Source organism: Lutjanus erythropterus, chromosome 4 (genome assembly GCF_056507025.1).
Source record: "Lutjanus erythropterus isolate fLutEry1 chromosome 4, fLutEry1.hap2, whole genome shotgun sequence".
NCBI classification, from domain to species: Eukaryota; Metazoa; Chordata; class Actinopteri; order Lutjaniformes; family Lutjanidae; genus Lutjanus; species Lutjanus erythropterus.
The window spans coordinates 45689534-45714441 of NC_139320.1; the positions used below are offsets into that span (position 1 = coordinate 45689534).

At 38.0% G+C, this 24908-nt stretch overlaps 1 protein-coding gene across 3 annotated transcripts in view; it reads left to right on the forward strand.

Moving 5' to 3' along the window:
- Positions 1-6699, forward strand: part of LOC146329207 (uncharacterized protein C14orf132) — a 29285-nt gene extending 22586 nt beyond the window's left edge. The window contains exon 2 of one of the 3 annotated variants that reach the window (XR_014769953.1): positions 6231-6370. Coding sequence is in view for 1 of the 3 variants with exons in the window: in XM_084716637.1 (XP_084572763.1) it covers positions 6231-6449 (219 nt within the window). In the remaining 2 variants the exon portion in view is untranslated. Of the gene's footprint in view, positions 1-6230 lie in introns of all 3 variants that reach the window. The other 2 variants (XR_014769954.1, XM_084716637.1) reach the window with 2 other exon arrangements.
- The last annotated feature ends 18209 nt before the right edge of the window (positions 6700-24908 follow it).

The following is a 24908-nucleotide window of genomic DNA, read 5'->3' on the forward strand; positions in this document are numbered from 1 at the left end:
CTGGAGAAGAAATGCGCTACCAACACTCCTGAAGTGTAACAGCCAAGTCTCTGATCGGTGGAGCTCGCTGTTACCATGGAAATGTTTACACCCCTGCAAACGGATAGTTCCACTAGCAGGCTGGTGGAGGAGTCGTACTACTAATGTCATTATGCCACAGTGAATATAATTTATAACACACACTGTTACTGACAGTATAAACACTGTAACAAAGACAAAAAATAAATTTAAGAAGTAACATTATCATTTGCAGTGATTCATGGGATGAGCAGTAATTTTCGTTCGGGGCTTAGAACACTTTATATAAGGATTTTCTGAAATGTCACTGGAGAGAATGAATGGGAAATTCACCTCCAGAACCAGAACTGTTGAAAAAGTGGGCGGGCACTGCTCCATGATTCTCACCATCCAACCAACTACGCGAACACCAGAAAACGGGGTTTGTTTCACAAAGTGTTCATTTTTTAAGGAATATCTTTTAAGGGTTTACAATTTGCCTCTTTATTGGGAAAATGAATGTATGTAAAGTACTGACATAGTAAATTAAAAGTTCATTTATAACCTTTTGTACAGTTGTATATTGCAAAAATCCCAAGGCACACCCAGGCTTTCCTTACAGCACACCGTATGCTAACCACTGCTCTACACCATGCAGTTTTAAAAGCAAACTCATTATATGTTCGGGTAGGCGTGCGGCGTAATAACTCCTGGACGTGGTCTCATACTCAGTGCTGTTTTTGTTGATGACCTTTCTGTGATGTTATACTCACAGAATGAGACACAGCTCCCAGGCACAGACTTTTTTTAATGAGGAGGTGAGCAAGTTCAGTTCTCCCTAGAGGTTTTGTCTCCTGGTTGGGATTGTGTCTGTATGTGTTTATGGTCCGACACACTGTTCGGATCCTATAAATTGTATCCTTAGAAATCAACATAAGAACAGCAAACGGTCCCTTTCCCCCACTCCTGAAAAACCCTGGGAGGCAGTTTTAATTAAATATACATATTAAGTGGCTGATGTGAGAGCTCTTAAAGTTTCCTCATAAATTATGCTGCCATATATTAGAGGCGGCAACATTTTAGACTCTTTTTTCATTTCTGAGAACACACACACATACATGCACACACACACAGACAAATGGAGACGATGATTGTCTGTGTTACGGGGATGAGATGAGACAGTTGTGCATGAATAACGATGCATAAAGGAAAATCATCGTCCTGTATCAGTGGGATTTAATGTATACCATGTGAAGTCTGGAATCCATATGTAGCCTATTGGTTCAGACATGTAATGAGTACATCGTGTTCAAGTTGCCACAGTTATTGTATTGTTCAGGCCTTTGTCTTTACTGGAACTGTTGCCCACTTGCAGATCTTTTCTCTCCCAGGCAGACACAGAAAGGTTCATGCTTTCATTTCCAGCAGACTGGATGGTTTTAATGCTCTTCCGTCTGGTGTGTCTAAGAAACTTATTGTTTAGTTACAGCTTGTACAGCCTGTGTTCAGACAAAAAACAGATAGAGAGCCCACATTACTCCAATCTTCAGGGGCAGTGTTAGTATTTTAGAGGCCCCTCTCCCTTTACGCAATCACAGCTGGTGAACACAAACTATTTGGAGGCAGATCTTTTCATTTTCTGTACTGAAATGAGATTCTTGTACTTTACTTGACTATTTACAGTTTCTGCTACTTTATACGTCTGCTCTACTTTGTAGGTTGAGATTAACAATCCAAAATATGACCAACAAATACATTGTGGTGTATCATTAAACTACCTAGTAATATACTGTATAAAATAGTTAAAATGTATATATATATAAATATAAATATATGCTGAGAAAGTTGTCATCCTAAAAGATGTGCAATATTCATATTTTTGTATTAATTTTAATGGCCAGATTATCTATATCTATACTTATTAACAACAATTTATCTCAAAAGAAATATGTGATAAATAATAACTTAACTTAAAATAATTATTACATTTTTCTGAATAATTATTTAGTGTGTCAAAATAATAATTTGTGACTTAAAATAATAATTTAGTTTTAAAAAAAATCCAGCATTATAAAATATCAATTTAATATCTTAAAATAATTATTTAGTATTATAAAATAATGTATCTCAAAATAGTGACTTTTATTAATAAGTTATTACTTTACAGAGACTCCTGCACTGAACTGATACACCACAGAATTACAGATAAACATCAGACTTTATGCTCAAAGAAAGTTTTAGACTTCTGTCCATATTTACATGTTCTTTCTCTTTCACCTGGCATGAGCTCTGTCTGTCTGTCTGTCTGTCTGTCTGTCTGTCTGTCTGTCTGTCTGTCTCTCTCTCTCTCTCTCTCTCTCTCTCTCTCTGCTCTGACAAGTAAATTCCCGCAACCATGAAGCTGTTTTGGTGTCTCCTCTGGCACTCAGTGCCATACACACAACATGTGATGAGTGTGTATGTACGAACAAATTCACGAGGCCCCCTGGCGGGCGAGGGCCCAGGCAATTGCCTACCTATGCCATATGGTAGACAAGACTTTTTTTGTTGTTGTTGTGATGTCTGAAAAAGATGTCGCTCCAACTTGAAAACAACAACATATGTTCCCCTGGCGCTGAGTGCTATTTATCTATCTAGATTTTTTTGGATGTGAGTTGCAGAGTTTTGGAGATATCAGCTGTGGAGATGTCTGCCTTCTCTCCACTATACTGGGACTAAATGGCACTCATCTTGTGGTACTCAAAGTTAACTGAATAAAGTTAACTGAGTGCCATTACCATTAACTTAGTCCTATTATTGGTGAGAGGGAATACATCTCCACAGACATATCTCCAAAACTCACGCCAAAACTACCTAGATGGATAAATAGTGCTACAGGCCAGAGGAAAAATATGCATTTTTTTATGCAGGGAAGGGACTCAAAGACCTGTGAGTTAGCATCAGTCTCTGCTGCTGCCAAAACCTGACATATATTGTTGCTGTTATATTTGACAAAAAGTTATTTTTGGTTTGTCTAGCTATTTGAATTTGACTAAACTTGGTCAGTGTTACTCAGAGTTCTCTATAGTCTGTAGAAAGTATTTTAGGTCCAATACTCCTGTGAAGACATTACATTCTGACATCAGTAAGTGTTAACATCTTTAGCACTTAATGTGTTATAATAGGGATCTTTTGTAATATTTGGTGATCGTAAAAGTGAGACTGCTCCTGTTTTACTCTCCTCAGTATGAAGGGTTTCTCCAGTGACTATTTGCCCTGAAGTCACATCTGCAGTTTGGGTGTAGAGACGGGGTGGATGAGGACACAGGAGAAGCTGGAGAGGCACTTTGGGGTCAAACTGAACCTGATGCTTGAAGCATCCCAGAATCCCACTGAGAGGAAAAACAAATCTATTTACAATCACAGGGGTTTGACCTCAGCTGCAGTCACACTGATGCACAGAGGCAGAAACATTTATTCATCTGGCCAATGAAAGTTCATATTCTTACAAATACAGTTTGCACCCTGTCTTTTCATTCAGGTGCTCTAGCTGTCATTTCTTACAATAATTCTGTATAAGTAAATACCAATATGTTCATTTTTTTATTTGCTGAAGAAAGAAGACAGAAAGACTGTCTGACAGCAAGGTAAAGATGTGAAAATATTTAAAATGATATTGAATTTTTTAGGTGAGATTTCTTTAAGTGGCTAAAACACATCTTGACCCTGTCCACAGCAGTCCATTGCTTAGCTGCTGTGCTTGTTCTCCTCTCTGCTTCTCCAAACCAGGGGCGTGTCAACCGCCATCTGCTGTAACTAATACACTGACTAAAAAAAAGTACCTCATACAACCCCACTTTAAACATCTGCCACCTATCACACTGAGGATGAATAGAATTTAAACACTTTTGTGGTGAGTAATGAGATAAATCAAAGCAATCTGTATGACTAAACACTACTAGAAAAGTAAGAAAAAAATAGCATTGTTTAGATTTGATGAACTGCACCTTTAATTAATTATTTTTTAAAAATCATGAAATTCATGATAGAATCTCAGCTGCAGTTATATCCCCATAATGAACACTTTAATTATCAAACAAATGATGAATGTATATTTTTTCTTACACGTCAGGTTATACGAGGACTTTTCCAAGGACATTTATTTTTCGACAGTCGTAGAAGTGATGCTGCTGTGACGCAATCACAGAATAGTGTTTTTATGTGCTAAAACACCCGCAAGTTAAAGGGTCAAACCCACTTGAACCTTTCAGCTGTCAGAGTGAAAGCTGGAATTATTAATGGTCACTGAGCTGTCTGTTTGGATCAGACTGTTCAGGCTATAGTTTGTATGTGAGAGCCTGAGACAGCTTGTGCGCTTGTGTTATTGTCTTTTTTTTTTTTTGCAGCGTGTCGTGAGCTTGTGTGAAAAGTTACAGTAGATTAAGTTCAAACACCTGAGTTTACCAACTGCACGTCTGACACAGGTGTCACATCTCCAGAATACAGAGCTGCAAGCACCTCAATTTAGTGGCAGTTTAAGTGTATGAATGTGTGTGTACAGTATGTGTGTGTGAGAAAAAGAAATTGGTGTGTGTGTGTGTTCTCCTGCAGACATGGGCATTTTTTTTAATTACTAGAGATGCCCACATGTATATTTATGGAGTCTCTTTCCTGTCTGTGTGACTGGGTGCTAAGGAAGCCCCCCAGGGACAAACACATCCAGCTGAGACAAAAATTGGGATTCATTATCCGCCTCGATTGTTTTTCGCCTTTCTCTTCCATCCCCTGTTCTGTGCGCCTGCCTCTTTGAGTGTATGTGAAGCATGTGTCAGTCTTTGCTAATCCGTCAGAGAGTTAATCCCCCTGAGATTCTGATTCCTCGTCGTTGTACAGTACAGATGTCCTGAGACCAGGCACAGCTGTCGGGTTAACCTCCTGAACAGAACATGTTATTGTTCAGCCATGCCGTCCTTATCATTGTAAGATTCATTCAAGGCTGAATGATTTTCAGCCCTTTGAGACTGACATTACCTGAAGAGTTATGATGTCACTGAATGCAGCAAGAAGAAGAAGAACTGATTATCCAATCTGATTAATTCAATATATTAAACAATTTCAACTGCCAGTGACTCCCAGAATTAAATATTCAGGAGTCTTAGTCAGAGAGCCTTTCTGGCACAAAGTGTTCTGCCAGAATCGTCTCTTTTGACCTAAACCAGGGGTTCTCAACCTTTACTAACTGAAGGTCCATCTTCCCAAATACATTTTAAAAAACTATCCCATCCCACTGTTTCTGTGATAGGGCTGGATGATATGGCAAAACTCTTCTTTTACAGTATATGAAATTTGATATTATAAGCAACTGTGGGACAGAGATTCACATGTACCAACATGATCATCATGAGCATCATTCTCTGCTCAGGACGTCATCACCCCTCAAACGGAGTAAATCATTGCTTGCTGCTACATTAAAGCTGGGTAGGCAGTTCTATGATAACTTTTAAACATAATGTAATTTAAGTGGTCTGAGAGAAAACTGGACCTGCGCTCTTCCTCTTGACTCTGTTTTCAGGCTTTGGAAAATCTAGCCATTGATGGAGATTTACCCGCAATTTCCACCGGGCATGGCTGCACCACGTTACGGCCACGCCACGGCTGTCGGAGCGATCCACAGCCATTCTAGACAGTGCTTGTGATTCCACCAAAAGCTCTATGGCGAGTCCCAGAAGCGGCTCTCTGCTCTGCTCAAATACTTGCAAAGTCTGTTTTTGATGGATGCCGTGTCAATTACCACAGAGGAGATCGAACGGGCAGGATATCAGACACAGAAAAGGCAGAAAGAATCTGGTAAATTTTCAAAATAAAAGACCCTGTGCAGACTCACGATAATAAAGACAGACAGAAAAGAAACTATTTTACCATGTAGCCTGCTTATCCATGGTAGAAGCACAAAGAGCAAGTAAAGAGGACCTAATCAACAAAATCTGAGCAAGTAAACATAATCAGACGGACAAAATGCTCCACTGCTGAAACACTTCTGAAACGTTGCTGGTGGGGCTTGCAGCCATGTGGGGGACGGATCAGAACCATGGTGCATACGTGCATATACGTTTTTTCCTGGACAGTTAAATTCTCTTTATTGCTGAAGTCTGGTGAAATCTAAATAACTGGACCGGAGTTTTGAGTTCAGCCCGGTGAACAACTTTGCAACAAAACTGACTTAAATCTGAATTATTCTTCCTCTCTCCTGACAGCATTTCCCGGCTGTGAGCGGGGCCTTCATGGATTCTCCGTACAATGGCAACACGTCCTTGCAGACGTCCACCTCCAACCTCAACGCCGGCTACTCTCGACCCTCAGAAGCAGAGGATGATGGGAAAGTGTCCAGCGACACCATCTGGCTGTGGATCGCTGTGCTGGCAACCATCGGCAACATAGTGGTGGTGGCTGTGGTGTGCGCCTGTGCCTTCTGACAAGATGGACGCAAAAATAATGGGAAACCTTGTATATCCTGAAAATATATTTTTCTTCAGAAAGATGTAAAATAGCCTTACTTTTAGATTGACGATGAACTTGCATTTTTGAAGTGTAAGCTTTAGTTTGAAAGGGAAATTGCATGGGTTTCTTCATTCAAACACTTTTTTTCAGCAAACAAAAGAGTAGAAATATTAATGTAGAGTTAGAATAAGCAATATAAAACTATTTATTTATCTCTTTATTTATCTATTTATTTATTTATTTATTATTCCTTTATTTAAAGCTACTACAAGTATGTCACTTTATGGGTTCAGTTCTACATTGCAACAATTTTAAAAGAAAAGCCACAAAATGAAGATTGGACACGTACAATATAGAATCACAGTAAGAGACTTGTTGTGTGTCATGGCTACTGAAGCAGATCTGACTTAAAATAAAGCCTCATACCGACCAAACAAGACCACTCACCAAATCAAGCCTACAGATCACTTATAAAACGCACCATATTACCTTCATGTTACACAGAATATTTACCATGTAAGTTTAAGTCAAGTAAAGAGAGCTTCACTCATTTATTCACTTATCCCATTCAGATTTTCAGTCTAAACCTATATTGGGCCACTATTGCTTATCACAGATATTACATTGAAATGTTTCCTAATTTTCCTTCACTGTCCTAGTATGTAAAAAAAAAACCAAGAGTAAACTACATAAAAATACACAAAATTACTATTTTATTCAGTGCTGATCCTTGTGTGTTTTAATTATTTGCAAAGGAAACATACAGTTCACACCAGTGACACACACATTCAGACAAACTTGTCCTCAGGTTTGCCCTTTGTAGTCTGAGACTCTAAATGGGTCACAGGGATGTTTAATTCAGCCTCCACGTGAACATGAAATTAAAATCTTTTAAATGAGCCATCGGCCCAAAAGCAAACAACTAAATTTATTCCTTTTGGATTCGAGGTCGAAAGAATCTGTGGCCTTAAAATAATAGCACTACGCTTGCCAATGGTCAGTTGGTTATGCAAGTCATGCTGGTGTTATGTAAATCCATTGAGTCCTGGTTACACCGTGAGCTCAGCAGAGGTCAGCCACAGAAGCACAAGGATTAGACAAGATCATAGCTTGATCTCTTTGTGGGATCAAAAGCCAGAATGAGTTCCACTTTTGAAGCTGCACATGACATTTGAACCCTCTGATCTCCTGTAACATCTTGATGATGCTTGATCCAAGCACTGAACTCCAACCTGTACTGTCTATACTGTTGTTCTCCATCCTATTGTTTTTATTCTTACATTTTAAGCATGCAGTATATATACTTGACTATTTTTTTTTATTCATCCTGGAAGTTAGCATTGTTCTGTTCCCTCACCAAGAAGCCAATTGGATTTTTCCACTGGATTTTGGATTAGAGCAGAAAATAAGCTCTGTGGTGAAGTTTTTGATACTTTCTAATTTTGTTCAGGAAGATATATTTTACAAATGAGCACCATAAGTATAAATGCGACTGGCAGAAGTAAAAAGCTGAAGTTAGGCTATAAACAAACTACACCACAGTCACTTGACTTCAGATCGCCACCACAAAGTGACTTGTGTCTGGTGTGATGACGTTTAATGTCTCCAACAACCTCTGTTGTCTCATTTAGCAGCTTGTTAGCAATTAGCTTCAAGAAGCTTCAAAGTTCATGAGTCAAGTATTTACTGACATATTTTCTTTGGTACAAAATATGAAAATCTCTTAAGCTTGTGTTAACCACAGACTTTCTTTCAAGCATCTAATCCAAAACTCCTTCAAAAACCCCACTGACTTTGAGAAGACTGAGGAACTGAAGTGCTCGTTTCAAGGTTTTAGGACTCATTTCTGCAGCTCTCTAATGTGGCTTATTTTACAACTCAAAATTCTTAGCAATGTTTGAAGAAAATGTGTCCTTGATAGACAAAAGCAATTTTTCCCCCACTGGAGACTGCCGATTTAACCAGCTAAAATGACAAGTGCAGCACAATGTGCCAGATAGCATTTTTTTAATCACCTGTAGCTAGCTAATTAACCTAGCATTAACTCCATGAGTTGGTGGAAAACTTTGACATTTTAATGTTTTAAACTGACTAATTTGAAAATGAAAATTTTGTAAAGGCTGTTAAAAATGCACTAGATAGTTACATACACAATATTGAGGTGAACAGTTGAGGGTAAAGATGTCCCAGGCATCCTGACAAGGTGATGATCCATACTGAAGACGGGGAAATAAAGAAACATAATCATTCGTATGCATCACCTTGAGGATATGTTTGATGACATAGATGCCATATCATACTCTGATATGGTTGCATCCAAGACTGTAACTTCCACACAGTCAGCAGATAGTACACAGTGGATTTATGACATTTGACATTCCTGTATATAAATATAGACGATGATCTCCATTTCCATGACATGAAACCAACTTTTTATAGTATCAAATTATTTTAGCACCGAACTTATAAAAAATGAACACTTGAACATCCACCAGTGTGATAAGAACTACTTAAAAATGAAAGAAAATCATTGGGAAAATTTTGCTGGATGTGTGCTTGATTTTTTAGTTGGGCGATTACGATTCATGTTATGACCTATACTGCAGCCAGCCACCAGGGGGCGATTGAGATGGTTTGGCCTCACTTTTTTGGAGCTGCGGTACACGTGTGTACTCTGTCTACATCAACCTCAATTCATTGAGTATGTCTGTTACTACAGCCCAGTGTACACCTGGCATGTGGAGAAATTCAGTGCTGGGCTATGATTGGACAACTGCTGTGTGAGCGAACAACTGTGACGACCTCATGCCGTGACTGAGATTTCTTTTTTTCTGTCCATTAGTTGATACTTCTTCCCAGTGTCTGCAAACATCCACACTGATAGCTCATTTAAAAGCTCCAGTTCATCTGACAGGCATGGCGTGCATTTGAAGAAACTGTAGCACCCTTAAAAAGCCCAAAGGAAACCAACTGCATTTCGAAAGGAGCAGCGCTCAGCTGTGATTGGGCAGTGATTTGTTTAAATTTAACAAGCAAAGGTCACTCAGGGGGCATTTCTTTCTGTCGTGGTTACTTTTTCCCCATTATAAAGATACATACATCATTAAAAGGGTAGTGCCATTTACTTTCAGCTCACTTCAAATCTCTCTGAGATGGTTAGTGAGGAGACGAAATCTCATAAGGCTGATAGGGAAGAAGCATGGGTGGAAGAGGAGAAGGCAGAGAGGACATGCAGATACAGAATGAGAAAGATGAGGGTACATCAGGTCAGAGGAGATCAAAAAGTTATAGAAAGAAACTTGAAGAGGAATATTGCCACATTTTATGTGATTTTTCAATCAGTGTTGATGGGAAATGCAGTTCATTGAAGCAACAGACCAGTGTTGTCAGCTGGTCTACAGTACAGGTTATTTCAGCTTGGATTTCTAGTCTTCACCTCTGGCCTGCTAGATAGGACTGCATGTTTGAGATAACCAGTACCAATACCAGTGCACTGTACGTGATAATGATATCAACAGAGTACTTCAATCAACATCTTTTCTTTCATTTTGGTGGCATCTCGGCATGCTGAATTGCCCACTCAGTCAAATACACCAAACTTGACTTCATCACAGCAGACTGCAGGTAGCTACTAGCTGTAGCTGTGGTCGTGGGCCAATCACATGTCGCATTAAACTGAGGAGAGCTTGTGGTGATTGGCTGTGAACAAAACCATACAATAGCTCTAGATCTGGGTACAAAAAGGATCGAATGCAAGTATTGTTTGATGGGAGAAGCTTTGATTTGACTTGGTTACTTCGGTCAGTACACATTTCCCATTATCAAGTATGAATACTCAGTCCTAGTGCTGAATGAGTATTTCTATGTTTTGGCAAACAAAGTAATAGCTATGGGCTAGGATGGTGATACACGGCAATGTGGGTGTGGTTATCAAAAACTCACGAGCAATGCATCCTGGTACATGTAAGCACTGTTGGCATGGCTCTGCGACCAGAGAACCCAGCTTTCGTGGTCAATATAGCATGCAGTGAGGAATTTATATCTTCATTTGACTACATTTACCATCAACACTGACATCCACATGAAGCAATGCAAATTTAAAACAAATTTTAATAAAACTGGGATTGTGAAAAAGTAACGCCCTACCCTTGTTTATCAGCTTTTTGGAAACTTTGTCTGCACTTTGGTGAGAGTGGTGAGACTGAACCAAAACAGTAAAGTTGCCAATCAGAAAACCAGACCAACGATCTCAAACATGTGCTCTCCAAGCTCATCTAGTGGGGAGCTTGGAGACTGCAAACATCTTATCTGACTCTCCCCTTTCATGTGTGAAAAACGGTAGTGCAGCATGTCAATGTCCATGAAACCACATCACTACAATTCTTATTTTCATATGATTATCCACAAATGGAAAAATACTTATCAATAGTTTATTCAGTTTATCAGTAAATCCCTGTAAATCTAGACACACACACACTAGATTTTTTTTCAATGAAGATTTAATTTTAAACAAAGCCACAATGCTTCAACTAACCCTATCCAAGGCATTTTACACCTAAACTGAAACAAACCTTAACCATGACAGAAAAGTTTTGTTTTTGCAGCTGATTTGATTTGTAACTGTTTTTGAAGCAATGATAAATCATTTTACTCTGAAAACAAGTGCATTGGATCATCAAATTCTTGTGTCATTCTGGTGGGAAATTAAAAAATGTCTAAACTGAACTCTAGCTCTTTATGCATTAATGCCATTCTTCGTGCCACCATGCTGTCTTATCAGCATTCTTTCCTGCATCATGTAGTTTTAATCCAGTCTAGTCAGAATGGATCAGTGTCTTCCACTGCATGTGCATGTGTTTATACATTTGCATGTGTTTGCACGAGTCTCACTATCTCTCAGTTGAGATCCAGCCTGTGTGAACCGCCTCATCGTCCTGTCAGTGCTCGGCAGAGTAATGAGCTGTAATGCGCCTCTCGAGCTCACTATCCGTTTTTTTTTTCCTGTTTTTCCCCACCCTCGCTCGATATCCCAGAGGGAAGCGTGCTCCTGGCAGCTATTAGAGCAGTCTGAGTGGATCATATCTCTGTGGTTGACTTTATTAGGAGATGATTTTACAGACAGAATAGAGCCATCAGAGACAAAGACAGAGTCTAAAGGAGCGGATAGAGAAAGAATTTTGTAACGTTAGTCGTCTGTGATGAAGAGTGGCGATGAATGACAGATGAAGTGAAAAAGGAAGATGTGGAGGAGATAATGAGGCAGGAAATGCTCATTTTCATTTCCTCTATAAGTACTTGGGACAACTGATAAGGAAGGAGACATTGTATAACAGTGGAGAGTGAGGAAATGAGAGTGGAAAGGAAAGACAAGAGGTTAAAGGGGACAAAGGAAGAATAGAGGAAAGTGGAGGTGTAAAGAGGAAGGTGTTTGACAGATAGAAGAGCATTAATAGAGAATGAGAATGAATTAATAAAGTTGAGAAAGAACACAAGTAAAAAAGTGAGGGAAGAAAATCAAGCATATGAAAAAAAAAACACTGATCATCATAAATGCCAACTGACACTCTAAACTTTATATAGCTGAAATTTTTATGTGAGAAATTCAAAGAAACATCATCTCTTCTCCCTCTGTTTTCTGCCCATGGTAGTGGTAGCTATATAGCCTTTTAGGTATACAGGAAAACCTTTGAATTAGAAGTTTAAACGTTGTATTGTGCTTTAGTTCTGAGCTCTAACAAACAACTGACAGCACATTTTATTTGCTGCATTTTGAGATTAAAACAGAGATAAGAATTTGTTAGGAAAGCTCATTAGTCCTCACCACAACTTTGAGCAAATAACTAATGAATATTTTTAAATATAAAACAGTTCATGATTACATTTTAATCTAACAATCCATAACTCTCACATCACCTGTTAATGGTGGAAACTGATTCTCTCTTCATAGTTATTCTGTGTAAACATGGTACAGATATTTTTAATACATATCTTTCTAATACATTTCTCCATCAAATAACTCAGTGGAAGTGCAAAAAAATAGGCTATGTCAAAGTCCCCGGCAAATTTTGTATTTTGTAAGGGGTTTTGGCTGTGAAAAAAGAACCTCTGCCATACAGTGCATATTCACAAACGTTATGTTCCAGATTGAGTGTGTTTGTGGTCTTTGTTTGGTCGGTCGAGGCTCAGGTGTTCACTGCTCGCCACCACCTATAGTTTACCTCATCCCCTCAATCAGCAGCCAAGCATATACACCTGCAATATCAACCTGTTGGATGCTATCAGTGGGTTTCTACCCAATGATCTCAACGTTTTGGAACTGACTCACTGGACTTCACAAAAATGAAAGCATGAGCATCTGTTACCATGAACAAGATGAGCTGCAACAACTTCCGACCAGGCAGTTACTGACAAGACCTGTCTGCACAGTCACATGGAAATGAGGAATAACATCTCGGTCCATCTGTCCAACTCCAGATGCCTGTTATCAGCCTTGTCACCCCAGCGACTCAACCACTCCGGCAGGAGGTGAGAAGTGAAGTAGTTGTAGTTACTGGTGCGCTGCAGCAACCTGATGTAAGACCCCTCGGTAAAGAGTAAAGAGGTCCATGGAAAAATGGGCCCCCAAAATATTTAGAGCCCAGTTGCAGCATTAAAAATAATCATCTAGGGCCACTTATGCTTTTCTGGATTAGAGAACAAATCAATAGCATTAGGGGGAAAATGGTTGCTATTATTGCAAACCTGACATGCCACATGGTTTGTTACACAGAACCATCTGGTAATGCATCCTAAGAAACTGCTTGGAAAAGGGCAGGCACTTTCAAAAAACACAAAGTTGGTCGGGAGGAGAGTGAAAACATCTTTTCCATCGAAAAAAGCCTTCGGTGTTGTTCTTTGCTCTTCTTTTAATGAAGAAATACTTTCCATGTTTGATATGGCTAACGCTATAGCAGTATCTACGCTAACCTTTCCGGGAGCCGCTGTTGTTTGTTCAAGAAGAGTCACTTCCATGGAAGCTTGTGGCTGATGTCGCTTGTAGATGCCAGGAGTCCCTCCTGGGACGCTGATTGGCTGCACCACTTGTGATGTGGGCACAAACAGATAACCTGAAGCCTGCCAAGTTGGATTCTTGCGTGATCTTGTGAAATTTCACATTCAGCTGCCTTGCAAGATAAAGCAATTGATCAAATTTCTGTTCTAAATTTTGAAATATAATACACTTTTTGATCTCATGGGATAGAATATAAAACCCACTTGACTTTTAATGACATTTTGCATCTTGTGTCTTTGCATTTTAAGCTTTTTGTGTGTCATTTAACGCCATTTAGTCCAACTAATTTTAGTTTCAGTTTTAGTATTGGATGTGGTAACAGTAGTTAAGTAACCTTTGTTGTCATAATGATCTTCGTTTCACTCTTAATACTTCCTTACCTGTAATTTTTTACAGTTATTACTTGCTGTGTCTGCATTAATCTGTGCAGACTAAATGCCTTGAAGTTACATCCAAAAAGCAACATTGGTGTAATTTTTATTAACATGCTTTTCATATACCTTTCAGTGAGACAAAGCTGTAATACAGTATATTTTTAGGAAGAACACCTACAGTGTATTTTTCATGTTCACATTTCTTCTTTGCAGAATTAGTGTAACATCACAGAGGGAAAGTGATGAGCCAGTCTGCAGCAAACATTAGTCACCAAGAGCCTTTCTGCTTAAAATCAGAGTTTTAACTCAGCTAAGAGATCATCCTCCCCTGGGGAAGATTTCTTTTTTGCATTATATGCATGAATCTAACTAAAGAAGACAAACATGCCTACATTTTGTTGGATAAATGACAAAACACACTTGTGTTCTTCTAAAAAGCTATAATTTAGTAAATAAATAAATTAACAGTAGAATGTAGAGCAGTAGAATTTGTGCCATCTAAGTGGTATAAATGGAGACATTGCATAATGAATATTTTAAACAGTAAAAAGGTCTTTAAAGTACACAATAGTAATTATAGAAATAAACCTCTCTGCCTGAGGTATCGTGACTTAAAGGGCTTCCGTGTGGGTCACTTTAAATGCTGTAAGTAAAAAACTAAACACTACGCACAATATGAACCCAAGATGGCAGTATAACAAGCTTCATGATCCAGCAAAAACTGAACTGACAGAACAGTAGGGAATTCTTCTCTCCTCCACTCAGAGGCAAACCCTGAATACATCATCTGAGTTTGTCTAACAGCTGCATCACTTTGTTGAGTTAACAGTAGTTTTTCACTGTAAGCCTGGAAAAAAACATGTTTAATTATCATTTTAATTGATATATTATTTAAAAGGTGTGATATACACTGTGGTGTGTTCCTCGTTTCTGTCACGTTGTACCCTCTGTTCTCTTCTTTCCATCTCTTCCTCCCGTCATCTCATACATCCCTCCTTTCATGCATGTGAAGCACCAGACCGTGAAGTCCACATTGTGAAACCCCTCAACTGTACACACACGCTTACACACAACACACACACACACACACACACACACACACTGGCCTCAGCAGACCTCTGACTAGTCTTTCATCTCTTCTTCCTCTTTCATTTATGTAACTCATCATGTTACAAATACTGTAACAGTTTAGCCTCAGCCTTTGAGTGAGCACGCAACAGGGGTTTGTGTGTTTTTAATAACACATGGTGCATAGTTGGCTGTCAAATACAAAACCTAGATCATGAACAGCTGATCTACTCACAGTGTAGGACGATGTTACCTGCATCCTGCATCCTGCATCCTGCATCCTGCGCTCCTGCAGTGTTCCTGCAGCCTGCAGAGGTTCACCAAGTCTGGAGATGAGGAAGAGGGAGGAAACAACTTACTTCAACCATAGCCTGTATAAGAAATAGGATTTCAACCTATTTAATATACAGTCTATGGCTCCAACTTGCTATTTGCTGCTGTTCTCATTGTCGGACATATTGGAAGTATTGCTAATATAAAGATTTCACTCTATAAGAAATGTACTGATGTTTTTTTTTCTGCATGTTTTCTGCCTCTGTAGAGATCCACATCACTGATCATCAAAGGACTGGAAACAGAAGCTTTGAGAGGTGACAATGACGCTGATTCATAAAACAACCTGAGAAACTACCGTACATTGCGGCACTGACTTCATTCTGATCCAATTTCCTGGATTATAAGAAAAAAAAAGACATGGAGATACAGCTGTGTCAGAGTGATCACACTCTGAATCTACACCATCTAACTGAATGGATTTACATAAGAGTGAAGAACATGTCAGCCGTTATGTCATGTCATGGTGAGGAGAAGCAACAACAGCCTATGATGGCAGGGAGCAGTTCGAGGACCCCTTCATTTTGCAAATATACAATACATCAGTGATACTGCATACTTAGAATATTTTGGGAATGTAAAAGAGTTCAAATGACATGAATCCACAAAAAAAAAATATTTCACTGTCTGGAGGAGACAATTAAAGAAATGGGACTGAGTGGCTGCAACTGAGGATTTCTTATGAGGACAACATGGGACTGGAAGGAAGACACTGTTGTACAGACAAAACATTCAAACTGTGATGCAACCTTTAATGCAAAACTCACTTTTAAAACGTATTTTTTAAGACAACAAAATAACAGAGCCATTAAATCAACTCCTACTTGTTTGTTTTCCAAATTACATAACTTGTATTTGCATTTGCATAATACCTAGTTCTGCCGTATGCCGTGTGTCCATCATTTTATTTTTTATCTGCATTTTGAAGTTTCACATCAGAAACGTTTGGTGAAAATGGCAAAATTCTGAAAAAACTACACAATTTCCTGAGGTAGTTTTTGCCTCTTTCAAAAAAAAAAAAAAAAAAATTAATTTTCTTAATAGGAGATGGAAACATTTTTTTCTGAATGAAGAAAAAAATGTGCTGCACAGGGTCAAAAAATAGTATTGGCAATCCAAAAGAGGAAAAAAAAAACAAAAAAATCAGGTGCTCTTCAAGGATGGGGCCAAAAATTTGATTTAACAAACACCAACTGTCCAACTTACTGACAATGAAAGTGTTAAGTAATGGATGGCAGTCTGGAATGATCTGAGGCTCTCTGATAATAAAGCTAAAAATCTTTCACTGAGTCGACGCCAACACGTTTCGACTCAACTGAATCAAACCATCTTTTCTTAATAGCTGAGTTTTGACCACGCCAACGTTCCTAACATGACTGATCAGCTATTTCTGCTCCGACAACCACCTCATCGCTCCCATAGCTCTATAATACATCCATGATCACTCCACATAGATCTGATGGAACAATAATGCATGAAACAAACAGAAATGTCATGCTTCCATCACGTTATCTAAAATGTTATGTCATCCTGTTGCACCCTCTTCTTCTGTAATGGTAGAATGGCTTTCCGACTGGAGAACTGGCGCCACCTACTGATTCTCTCAATGAACTAACTCTTAATAACTGCACACTGGCAGTGGATGGAAACACAAATGTTCACATTTTTTTGCCAATCTATTCAAAATTAAAATGTGCATTATATTTGGATGGAAACACAGATTTGACCATAAACACCTGCAGCTCTGTCGGTTAGCAGGTGGAAGAGTAATGTTAAACGTTAATATTATGGTATTTCAGCATTACGGCATTGTGTGTACCTCACTTGACATGCATGGCTACTAGCAGATTTCTCTCTTTCCCTCAACTGTCCTCCTTGATGGACTCAATGCTTTGTTTCATCAAAGAATAAAAGAAATTACACTCTTATATTTCTTAGTTGAATATATGTCAGTTTGGTTTTAGATTTCATCCCATATTCTGATGTTTTTTTTCTATATTTTAGTTTGAAGTTTTATTTGAGGATTCTGTCTCTATCAGCAGTTTCAATCATGTCATGAATCACATTTCTTCATCTTCAAAGGATGTTTTGTAAAGCTGGAGCTTTCTACTGTATGATATCCTGTAATATAACTTCATTAAATTAATAAGAATCTTGTTGTCACATTCAACTTATGGTAAAATCATGTTATTGTAATAACATTTCTAAGCCTTTGTTACAGAATGCAGTGTACTTGTACACAGTGTTGTGCATGAATATACTACAAGGAGCGAGCGTTGATGTGCTCATATTTTAGGTGAACGGTGAAATGAACAAATCTATTTGCAGCTAACAAACTTGAACGTGAGCGTCATTCAATCCTGAGAGAGATATTGGTTCTCACATTGTCAGCTGATTTTAAAAAGTTTGACTGCAGCAGAGAGAGAGAGAGAGATAGATAGAGAGAGAGAGAGTGTGCAAATACAGACGAATCAGCGTGATATAAAATCTTTCTTCCATCATGAAACCAGATGTTTCTCTATAATTCTGTGGTGCATGAGCGGTAGTATGAACCACACTGCAGGCTTGAGTCTGTTCACAGTGACAAACAGAGACAGATCTGCATTACAACCTCGTCTCCAAACATCTGTGTCTATGGAAGCCCATTTCCACCAGTGTGATCCTGTAAGTTATTATACTGACAAACTTTGATTTAATTATTTAGTATTTCAAAAATATTGAGCTAGTATCTCAAAAAAATTAGAAACTTTCTGAAAATATCTTATATACCAAGTGCTTCCTCAAGTTTCTCATTATTTTGAGATACTAATTCAATATTTTTTAATATAGAGGACACTAGGGGCCAACTTTTTTTTTTTTTTTTTTTTTATTTCCTTCATAACTCACAGGCTAGTCATCTTTTCACATGACAAGCAAGAGTATTACCATCGCCCCCTTGGTTATTGTTTCAGTGGCTGGGAGCAGTAATCACATTACTGTGTTAGTAATAATGTTGCTTACATTTTTGTATGAGGTTTGAATTCTTTCAGATGTCAGGCATCATCTGCATTTAAAACAAAAGTCTATCTCTACTTTTGCAGAAGAATAGGCTACTATTCTAAGATTTTTATTGTTTGAATTGAGTTCAAAGTAATTTTACATTTACAAATAAATAAATACAAAAACATGAACATTGAGTACCATTTAGAATAATGTCATCATGCAGACTCCACTGTCTGTGTTCACTTCACTGTCGCCCGCAGAGGGAAGTCAAGGAGAGCTTACAAGGATCTGACACAACTGTAGAAGACAGAGAATAATTACTGCTAATGACTGTCACATTATTAGGGATACATTCATGTAATTGCTCTTTTACTTTGTGTGAATGAAATGATGAATTAAAAGTGTTTGGTCGTGATATCTACCAGTGAACGTGAAATGACAGGACTTCATCCTGATGCTGACTAAATGTTAATTCATGCTAATGTGGTTTCATCTTCATTCAGCTTCCTCTGATGTAATAATGGTCACAGGCTTTCCTGTTTCAGCCTGCATGACTGCAGCTCCAGACGGTAGAGGAAGAATAACAATGGCATCTTTGTGAGAATTTGTAGTGGTACAATTATTCTGAAATTATGGCCTTAACACTGACATTTGTGCTGCAAATTAAGGGAAGAAAAAATCAAAATGAATACAAGATTTATGCAGTTAGGATGATGCAGTCGTCACATGTGTATCATATAAAATTTTATAGCAATAGACTGTTGCTTCTCTATAAAATATGAGATATCAGTTTAATGGAGTCATCACATATCTTTTCAGTTCCAAAACTTTTAGGAGATGAGCTGATGGAATTAATTATTTATACATTCTAATATAAATTATGACATAGAGGAATCCAGAGACAGAAGCTGTAGCAGAGAAGAGGTCTTTCTTTCTTTCTTTCTTTCCTTCTGTCTTCACTGTCATTCATTATTTCTCTCATTTTCATTTTCTTCATTAATTTTTTGTTTTATCCATTTCTTTGTCAGAATAGCAAAGGCTAATGACAATAAACAATTCTGGGTACATTTAATGGACTAAATACTCCTTTGTGTGATTTATTTCTGCCTGTGAGTTTCATAAGGCTTTATCTTAGTGATACTCTGTTTGTGTGTGTGTGTGTGTGTGTGTGTGTGTGTGTGTTTTGGATGTTAGGTCTTCAGGCTATCTCAGGCACTCCATCTGCAGTCCTGCCAGGCACGGCTGTCTTTGGGGAGATGAGAGATCCTCAAACACACACAGATGAATGAATTCTCTCTCTCTCTCTCACACACACACACACACACACACACACACACACACACACACACACACACACACACACACACACACACAGAACCTTCCATATTTAACACTGATTGATATATAAAAAATGTTTATTCCAATTCTTCCTAAAATCAGATGTTATATTTTAAAGGTCCAGTGTGTGAGATTTACAGGGGTTTATAGGCAAAATACGGCATCCCCTCCCACACACACTGCCATGTTGCACCTCCATATTTCTACAGTAGCCCAGAATGGACAAACCGAACACTGGCTCTAGATATAGCCTTTTGTGTCTTATGAAGGAGAGAATGTCACGGGGTGACTGTAACATGCAAAGTCATCACTAAATGCCACTTAATACTACACACTGGTCCTTTACTGTAATATCACACTAATTAAGTACTCAAAAGCTGTACAATTTACATTGTTCGTGGTAGATTAGAATTTCTTTGTTTACTTTTTTAAAAATGAAAATCTTGTTTTATTACAGTTTTTTACATGCATTGGTCAAAACTGGAGCCACACTGTCAGAAGCCTTCACACAGTCAGTGAGACAGAGGTCTATTTGGACCAGACTGAATCATATTTCATTGCTTTAAATGCATTCAATGACAACACTTCCCCCAAATCCATGAACTCTGTTCTCACTCATTCTCCCCACCTGTGAAATACTTTCAGCACTATTTTGTTTGTTGCTATCCCACAGAATGATGGAAAAATTTGTGCATTTTGGTTTTGACTGTATTGAATTATTCAAAAGATCTTAAGAGATTATTTACAATGAAATTAAACACAAAAACACAGCTGACTGCAACTTCAGCAATGGGTTTCCTGTTCATAGTAGTTTGTAGTAGTGTGTCACCAAACAGACCAAAGGGACGGTACACAGTACTGTACAGCACGAGCGAAGCAATTTTTGTTACTAAAGTGTAATTGCTGCTAGAGGATTTCAGAGATTTGTTGTTTATTTATTTCAACTTTCTACTTTTCACAAGTAAATTACTATCTGCAAACATACTTTAGTATAGTCCCTAAATGTTATTCTTATTCTACAATTAAATACTGATTTGTATGAAAAATCATTCAGTATTTCACTATCATTCAAGGTATTACTGAGTATACTCAGTATATACTGAGACATGCATTAAGTGTTTTGGTGAGTTTTGGAGGTGAGATTATCCGTTTGGCCAGGATAGATGTTGGTAAAGCAGACTGTGTGAAGAGTCTTGAAAAAGTGGCTTCAGGACTGGCCGTTGCAAAGTAAAAATTTTGAAACATGGCAGAAAGGTAGTTGACTGGTTACTGTGACCTCAGAAAGGGAAAGAGAATATCAAGAAACATTTCTACAAACAATAGATATCCTGTCGCTGATGACCTTGAGGAGAGGATCGTATGTTGTACTGTAACCAATCTTCCAAAAAACGGGAGGTTATCTCTGGAAAACACTGAAGATATCTCCTGCCAGTGTTGGCCGACATGCAAGGTTGTAAAAGCACAGATATTGGAGAAAAACCAAAGCACTTCATCGTGAGGAAAACTGAACCTCTCTGCTTATAGTACTGAGATTAGTGATCAATGTCCTCTTTGGCAGGACATTTAATTGAGCATGTGGGTCAGGAAAGGGGAGAAGAAAGGGATCAAAGTCTGATAAACAGACCATGAAGGATGAAGCAAGAGGTTATGATCTGACAAGTCGTAACTCTATAGTCCTGAGAGCAGGGCTGCCTGATGCAACAGAGCAATCTGTCATATAAACAAGACGTTACTCGGAATCCATTCACAAGAATTAAGAGATAATTCACAGATCAGTCCAACACAGCTCTGAAAACACCAGTGAACAAACCTCCAGCTGAACAGCTTTGTGTACTTTAAGCAAAAAGATACAAAGCAAAAGAATGTTAAATTACTAAAAAACTATTGACCAATAATGTGTGACAGGATTATGTAATTAAGATATAAAAAAGTTAATTGTATTCCATTACAGTTACAAAAAATAAGACATAATCAGATTACAGTTACATCTGGTTAAAATAGGGATTATTGGCATGATTACAATTTTAAAATACATTTTAAAATAAAGAACATATGATATATAGTGGTGTCAACACCACCGTGGTCTCAGTAAAATTAGCTAATCTGACAGTTACAAATTTATAACCCTTACAAAATGTTTTCAATAGGTGGAAATCATATTATCTTGTCTCAACATCTAATTCAAAAACACGTTTACAGGTAAGACAAACAGCTAACGTTAGCTACACAGATCAGCTGCCTGCTTTAGTTACACAAACCAGCTGCTAACGTTAGCTAGACAGATCAACTGTACATAGCCACATAGACCAACTGCCAACATTAGCTACAAAGATCACCTGCTTAATTTAGCTGCAGAGACCAGCTGCTAACATTACCTACACAGACCAACTGCTAACATTAGCCACACAGGCCAATTGCCAACTTTAGCTAAACAGACCAACCGCTAATGCTAGCTACATGGATCAGCTGCCTACTTTAGTTACACAGACCAGCTGCTAATGTTACCTACACAGACCAATCGCTAATTTTAGCTACAGAGACAACCGTTAACGTTAGCTACACAGACCAGCTGATAGCACCACAGAAAACTGCCTACTTTAGCTACATAGACCAACCACTACTGCTATTGCTACTATTAGCTACACAGACAACCGCCTACTTTATTTACACAGACTATGTACAATCATTACCTACAGAGACCAACTGCTAATGTTAGCTAATGATCTTACATTATCTTTAAACACATGTTGACTGACATTTGCACTCTTATATAGTACAATAAACTACAGTTTGACTATTTTTAGAGGACAAACGGTCTTCAAGAGATCTGTGCTGCATTGTATGTCTTTCTATTAATCTCTGAGACACACAAACACACACACACCTCAGTGTTTTTATTGAAAAGTTGTACCAGTCAGGCACAAAAATGTCTATATATGGTGTGAGAAAGGCAGCAGAAAGAAACAATGATGTAAACTCGGCTCTCTCAGTCTCAGTTTTTCTTGGCAAACTGGCACTTTAGTTATATCTTAGCAGGTCATTGTCACCTTAACAAGTGAAGTGTGTACAGTAGCAAACATATGGAACTGAGCTGCTCAGATATGTAGGTACAACTGGCCTCATGACATGTTTATTCACAATGTATTATGTGTTTGTTCTGCCAAATTCAACAGCACATTGTGCCATTATGGCTTGTGTTGCCAGAGTCTGAATATGCAAGTCCTCTGAGGAATTACATTCATACCAGACAATCCTGTGGAACATAATTTATACCTGGAACCAGCAACACCATTAAAACAGGGGTGTGGAGGTCAGGGTGGTGGGTAGTAGACAGACAGAGATGTCATTATTTGTATCTGTGTCTGATCAACCGACAAAATTATCTCCTTCTGTATCTGAATTTGGATAGAAGACCAGAAGTGGGTGTGGCTTATACCAGAAGTCACGCTGGATCAGACAAATGTTTTATTTTCTAACCTAATATTCATTGGTAATGCACTTGTTGTGCCTATAAAGCATCAGAATGATTTAATATTGTAATATAATGACTTATGAAATATATTTCCACATCCTCATACTATATTTTTCATCTCATTATTATTATTGTTATTATTTCCACCCCCATCTCCCCTATAACTGAAAGATATTGAAATATCAGAAAAAAAAATTAAAAAGTGTCATAAATCAAAAGATACTGTCCTGCACTGGAAATAGAAACTCTATGGTAAAGTTATACAAGTATATAATAATGTCCTTAAGTTGAAAAGAATAAACTTTTAAATCTTTGATCAATTAAGTTAGATGCAACCCAACCATGCCAAGGTAATGGAGCTGATTTTTTCTGAATAATAATGAGGAACATTGAATAGTATAAACATCTGTTTCCATCATATTATTTGTGCTTCTTCAGATTCAGGTGCATCAGGATCTGTCGAACACCCAACTTTCAAACTGGAGACTGGAGTCTGCATCTCTTCTCAGACCAGTTCATGTTGGCCAACATTTTCATAAAAATATATTTTAAAACAAACATGATTATCATAGCAGATGTGTGTACCTATGTTATTAGTACATATTGGTTGTTCTAGAATTTGAATGTTTTTAACACATGTTTTTAATTGTTTTAAGTTGTGAATTCTTGTCTGGGGCAAGGGTGCAAATGAAAATTTTTAAGATTTGTCCCATTTCTCTCTTTTACATTTATGATTTTTTCCCTAATATTTTACACAATCTATAATTTATTATTTAATGCAGTCATACATTTTAATTATACACGCACTAGATTGTCTGCCGTAGAGTTGCCAGGTAATTACTGATCTTGTTGATGATAGAGTTCTCAGAAATTCTTCTATGAAATATGATACGAATGGTGTTAAATGGTTAACGGAGATAAAAGAACCAAATGACTGAGGGTGACTACAGAGCACCAATTACGACAATGAAAGTGCATTTGATTATGTGTGTGTGAGTGTGAGTCTCCAGCTGTCCTTGGGGTTAACTCGCTGCCACAGAACGACCACAAGATTTGCAGCAGTAACTGCTGACTTACAGTGTGTGTATCTCTGAGAGTAAAACAAAGATAGAGACACACAGTCTGAGAGTCAGTGTGCCTTGATAGCACAGTGTGTGTGTGTGTGTGTGTGTGTGTGTGTGTGTGTGTGTTTATCTTTTCCAGTAAAGAATGACTCACAGACTCAGTCATTCTAGTCATTTTAAAGATTAGAACATTTTACAAGCTGAGTATAAACACACATCTGCTGAAAATGCTTTTTTAGTTACGTGGCACAAGTCTGATCATGTCTTAGCAGATCTGATGTGCTCACGGCTCCAAAACTTTGTAGACTTTCATTTTACAATTTAAACAGCCATACAACGCTCTGAATCAGGTTTTGGATTTTGGAGAGTGAAAAATGGTCAGAAAAACAACAAATGCTCAGCTGCCTTGGTCATAACAAAGCTTGTTCTTAAGTATTGATACACTAATATTCTGATCCAGGACGATAACGTCCTGAGATACCATATGTTAGTGTTCCTTAAATAGGGGTACTACACCAAGACTTACTTTGGACTACTGCAGAGGGGACATGAGATTTTTTTGAAATGTTAATTTTAAAAATATCAGTCACGCCTAATTCCTAAAGCAATGCAAGTACAATAAACCATGTTTTCCTATTTTAAATGCAATCTCCATTTGCTGTAAAACCTCACTGAAGAAGAAAATAACCAACTCAATCACCTTCACTGTGAGCAGGAAGCCAGCTGCAATACTGAATGACAGAAGAAAATCA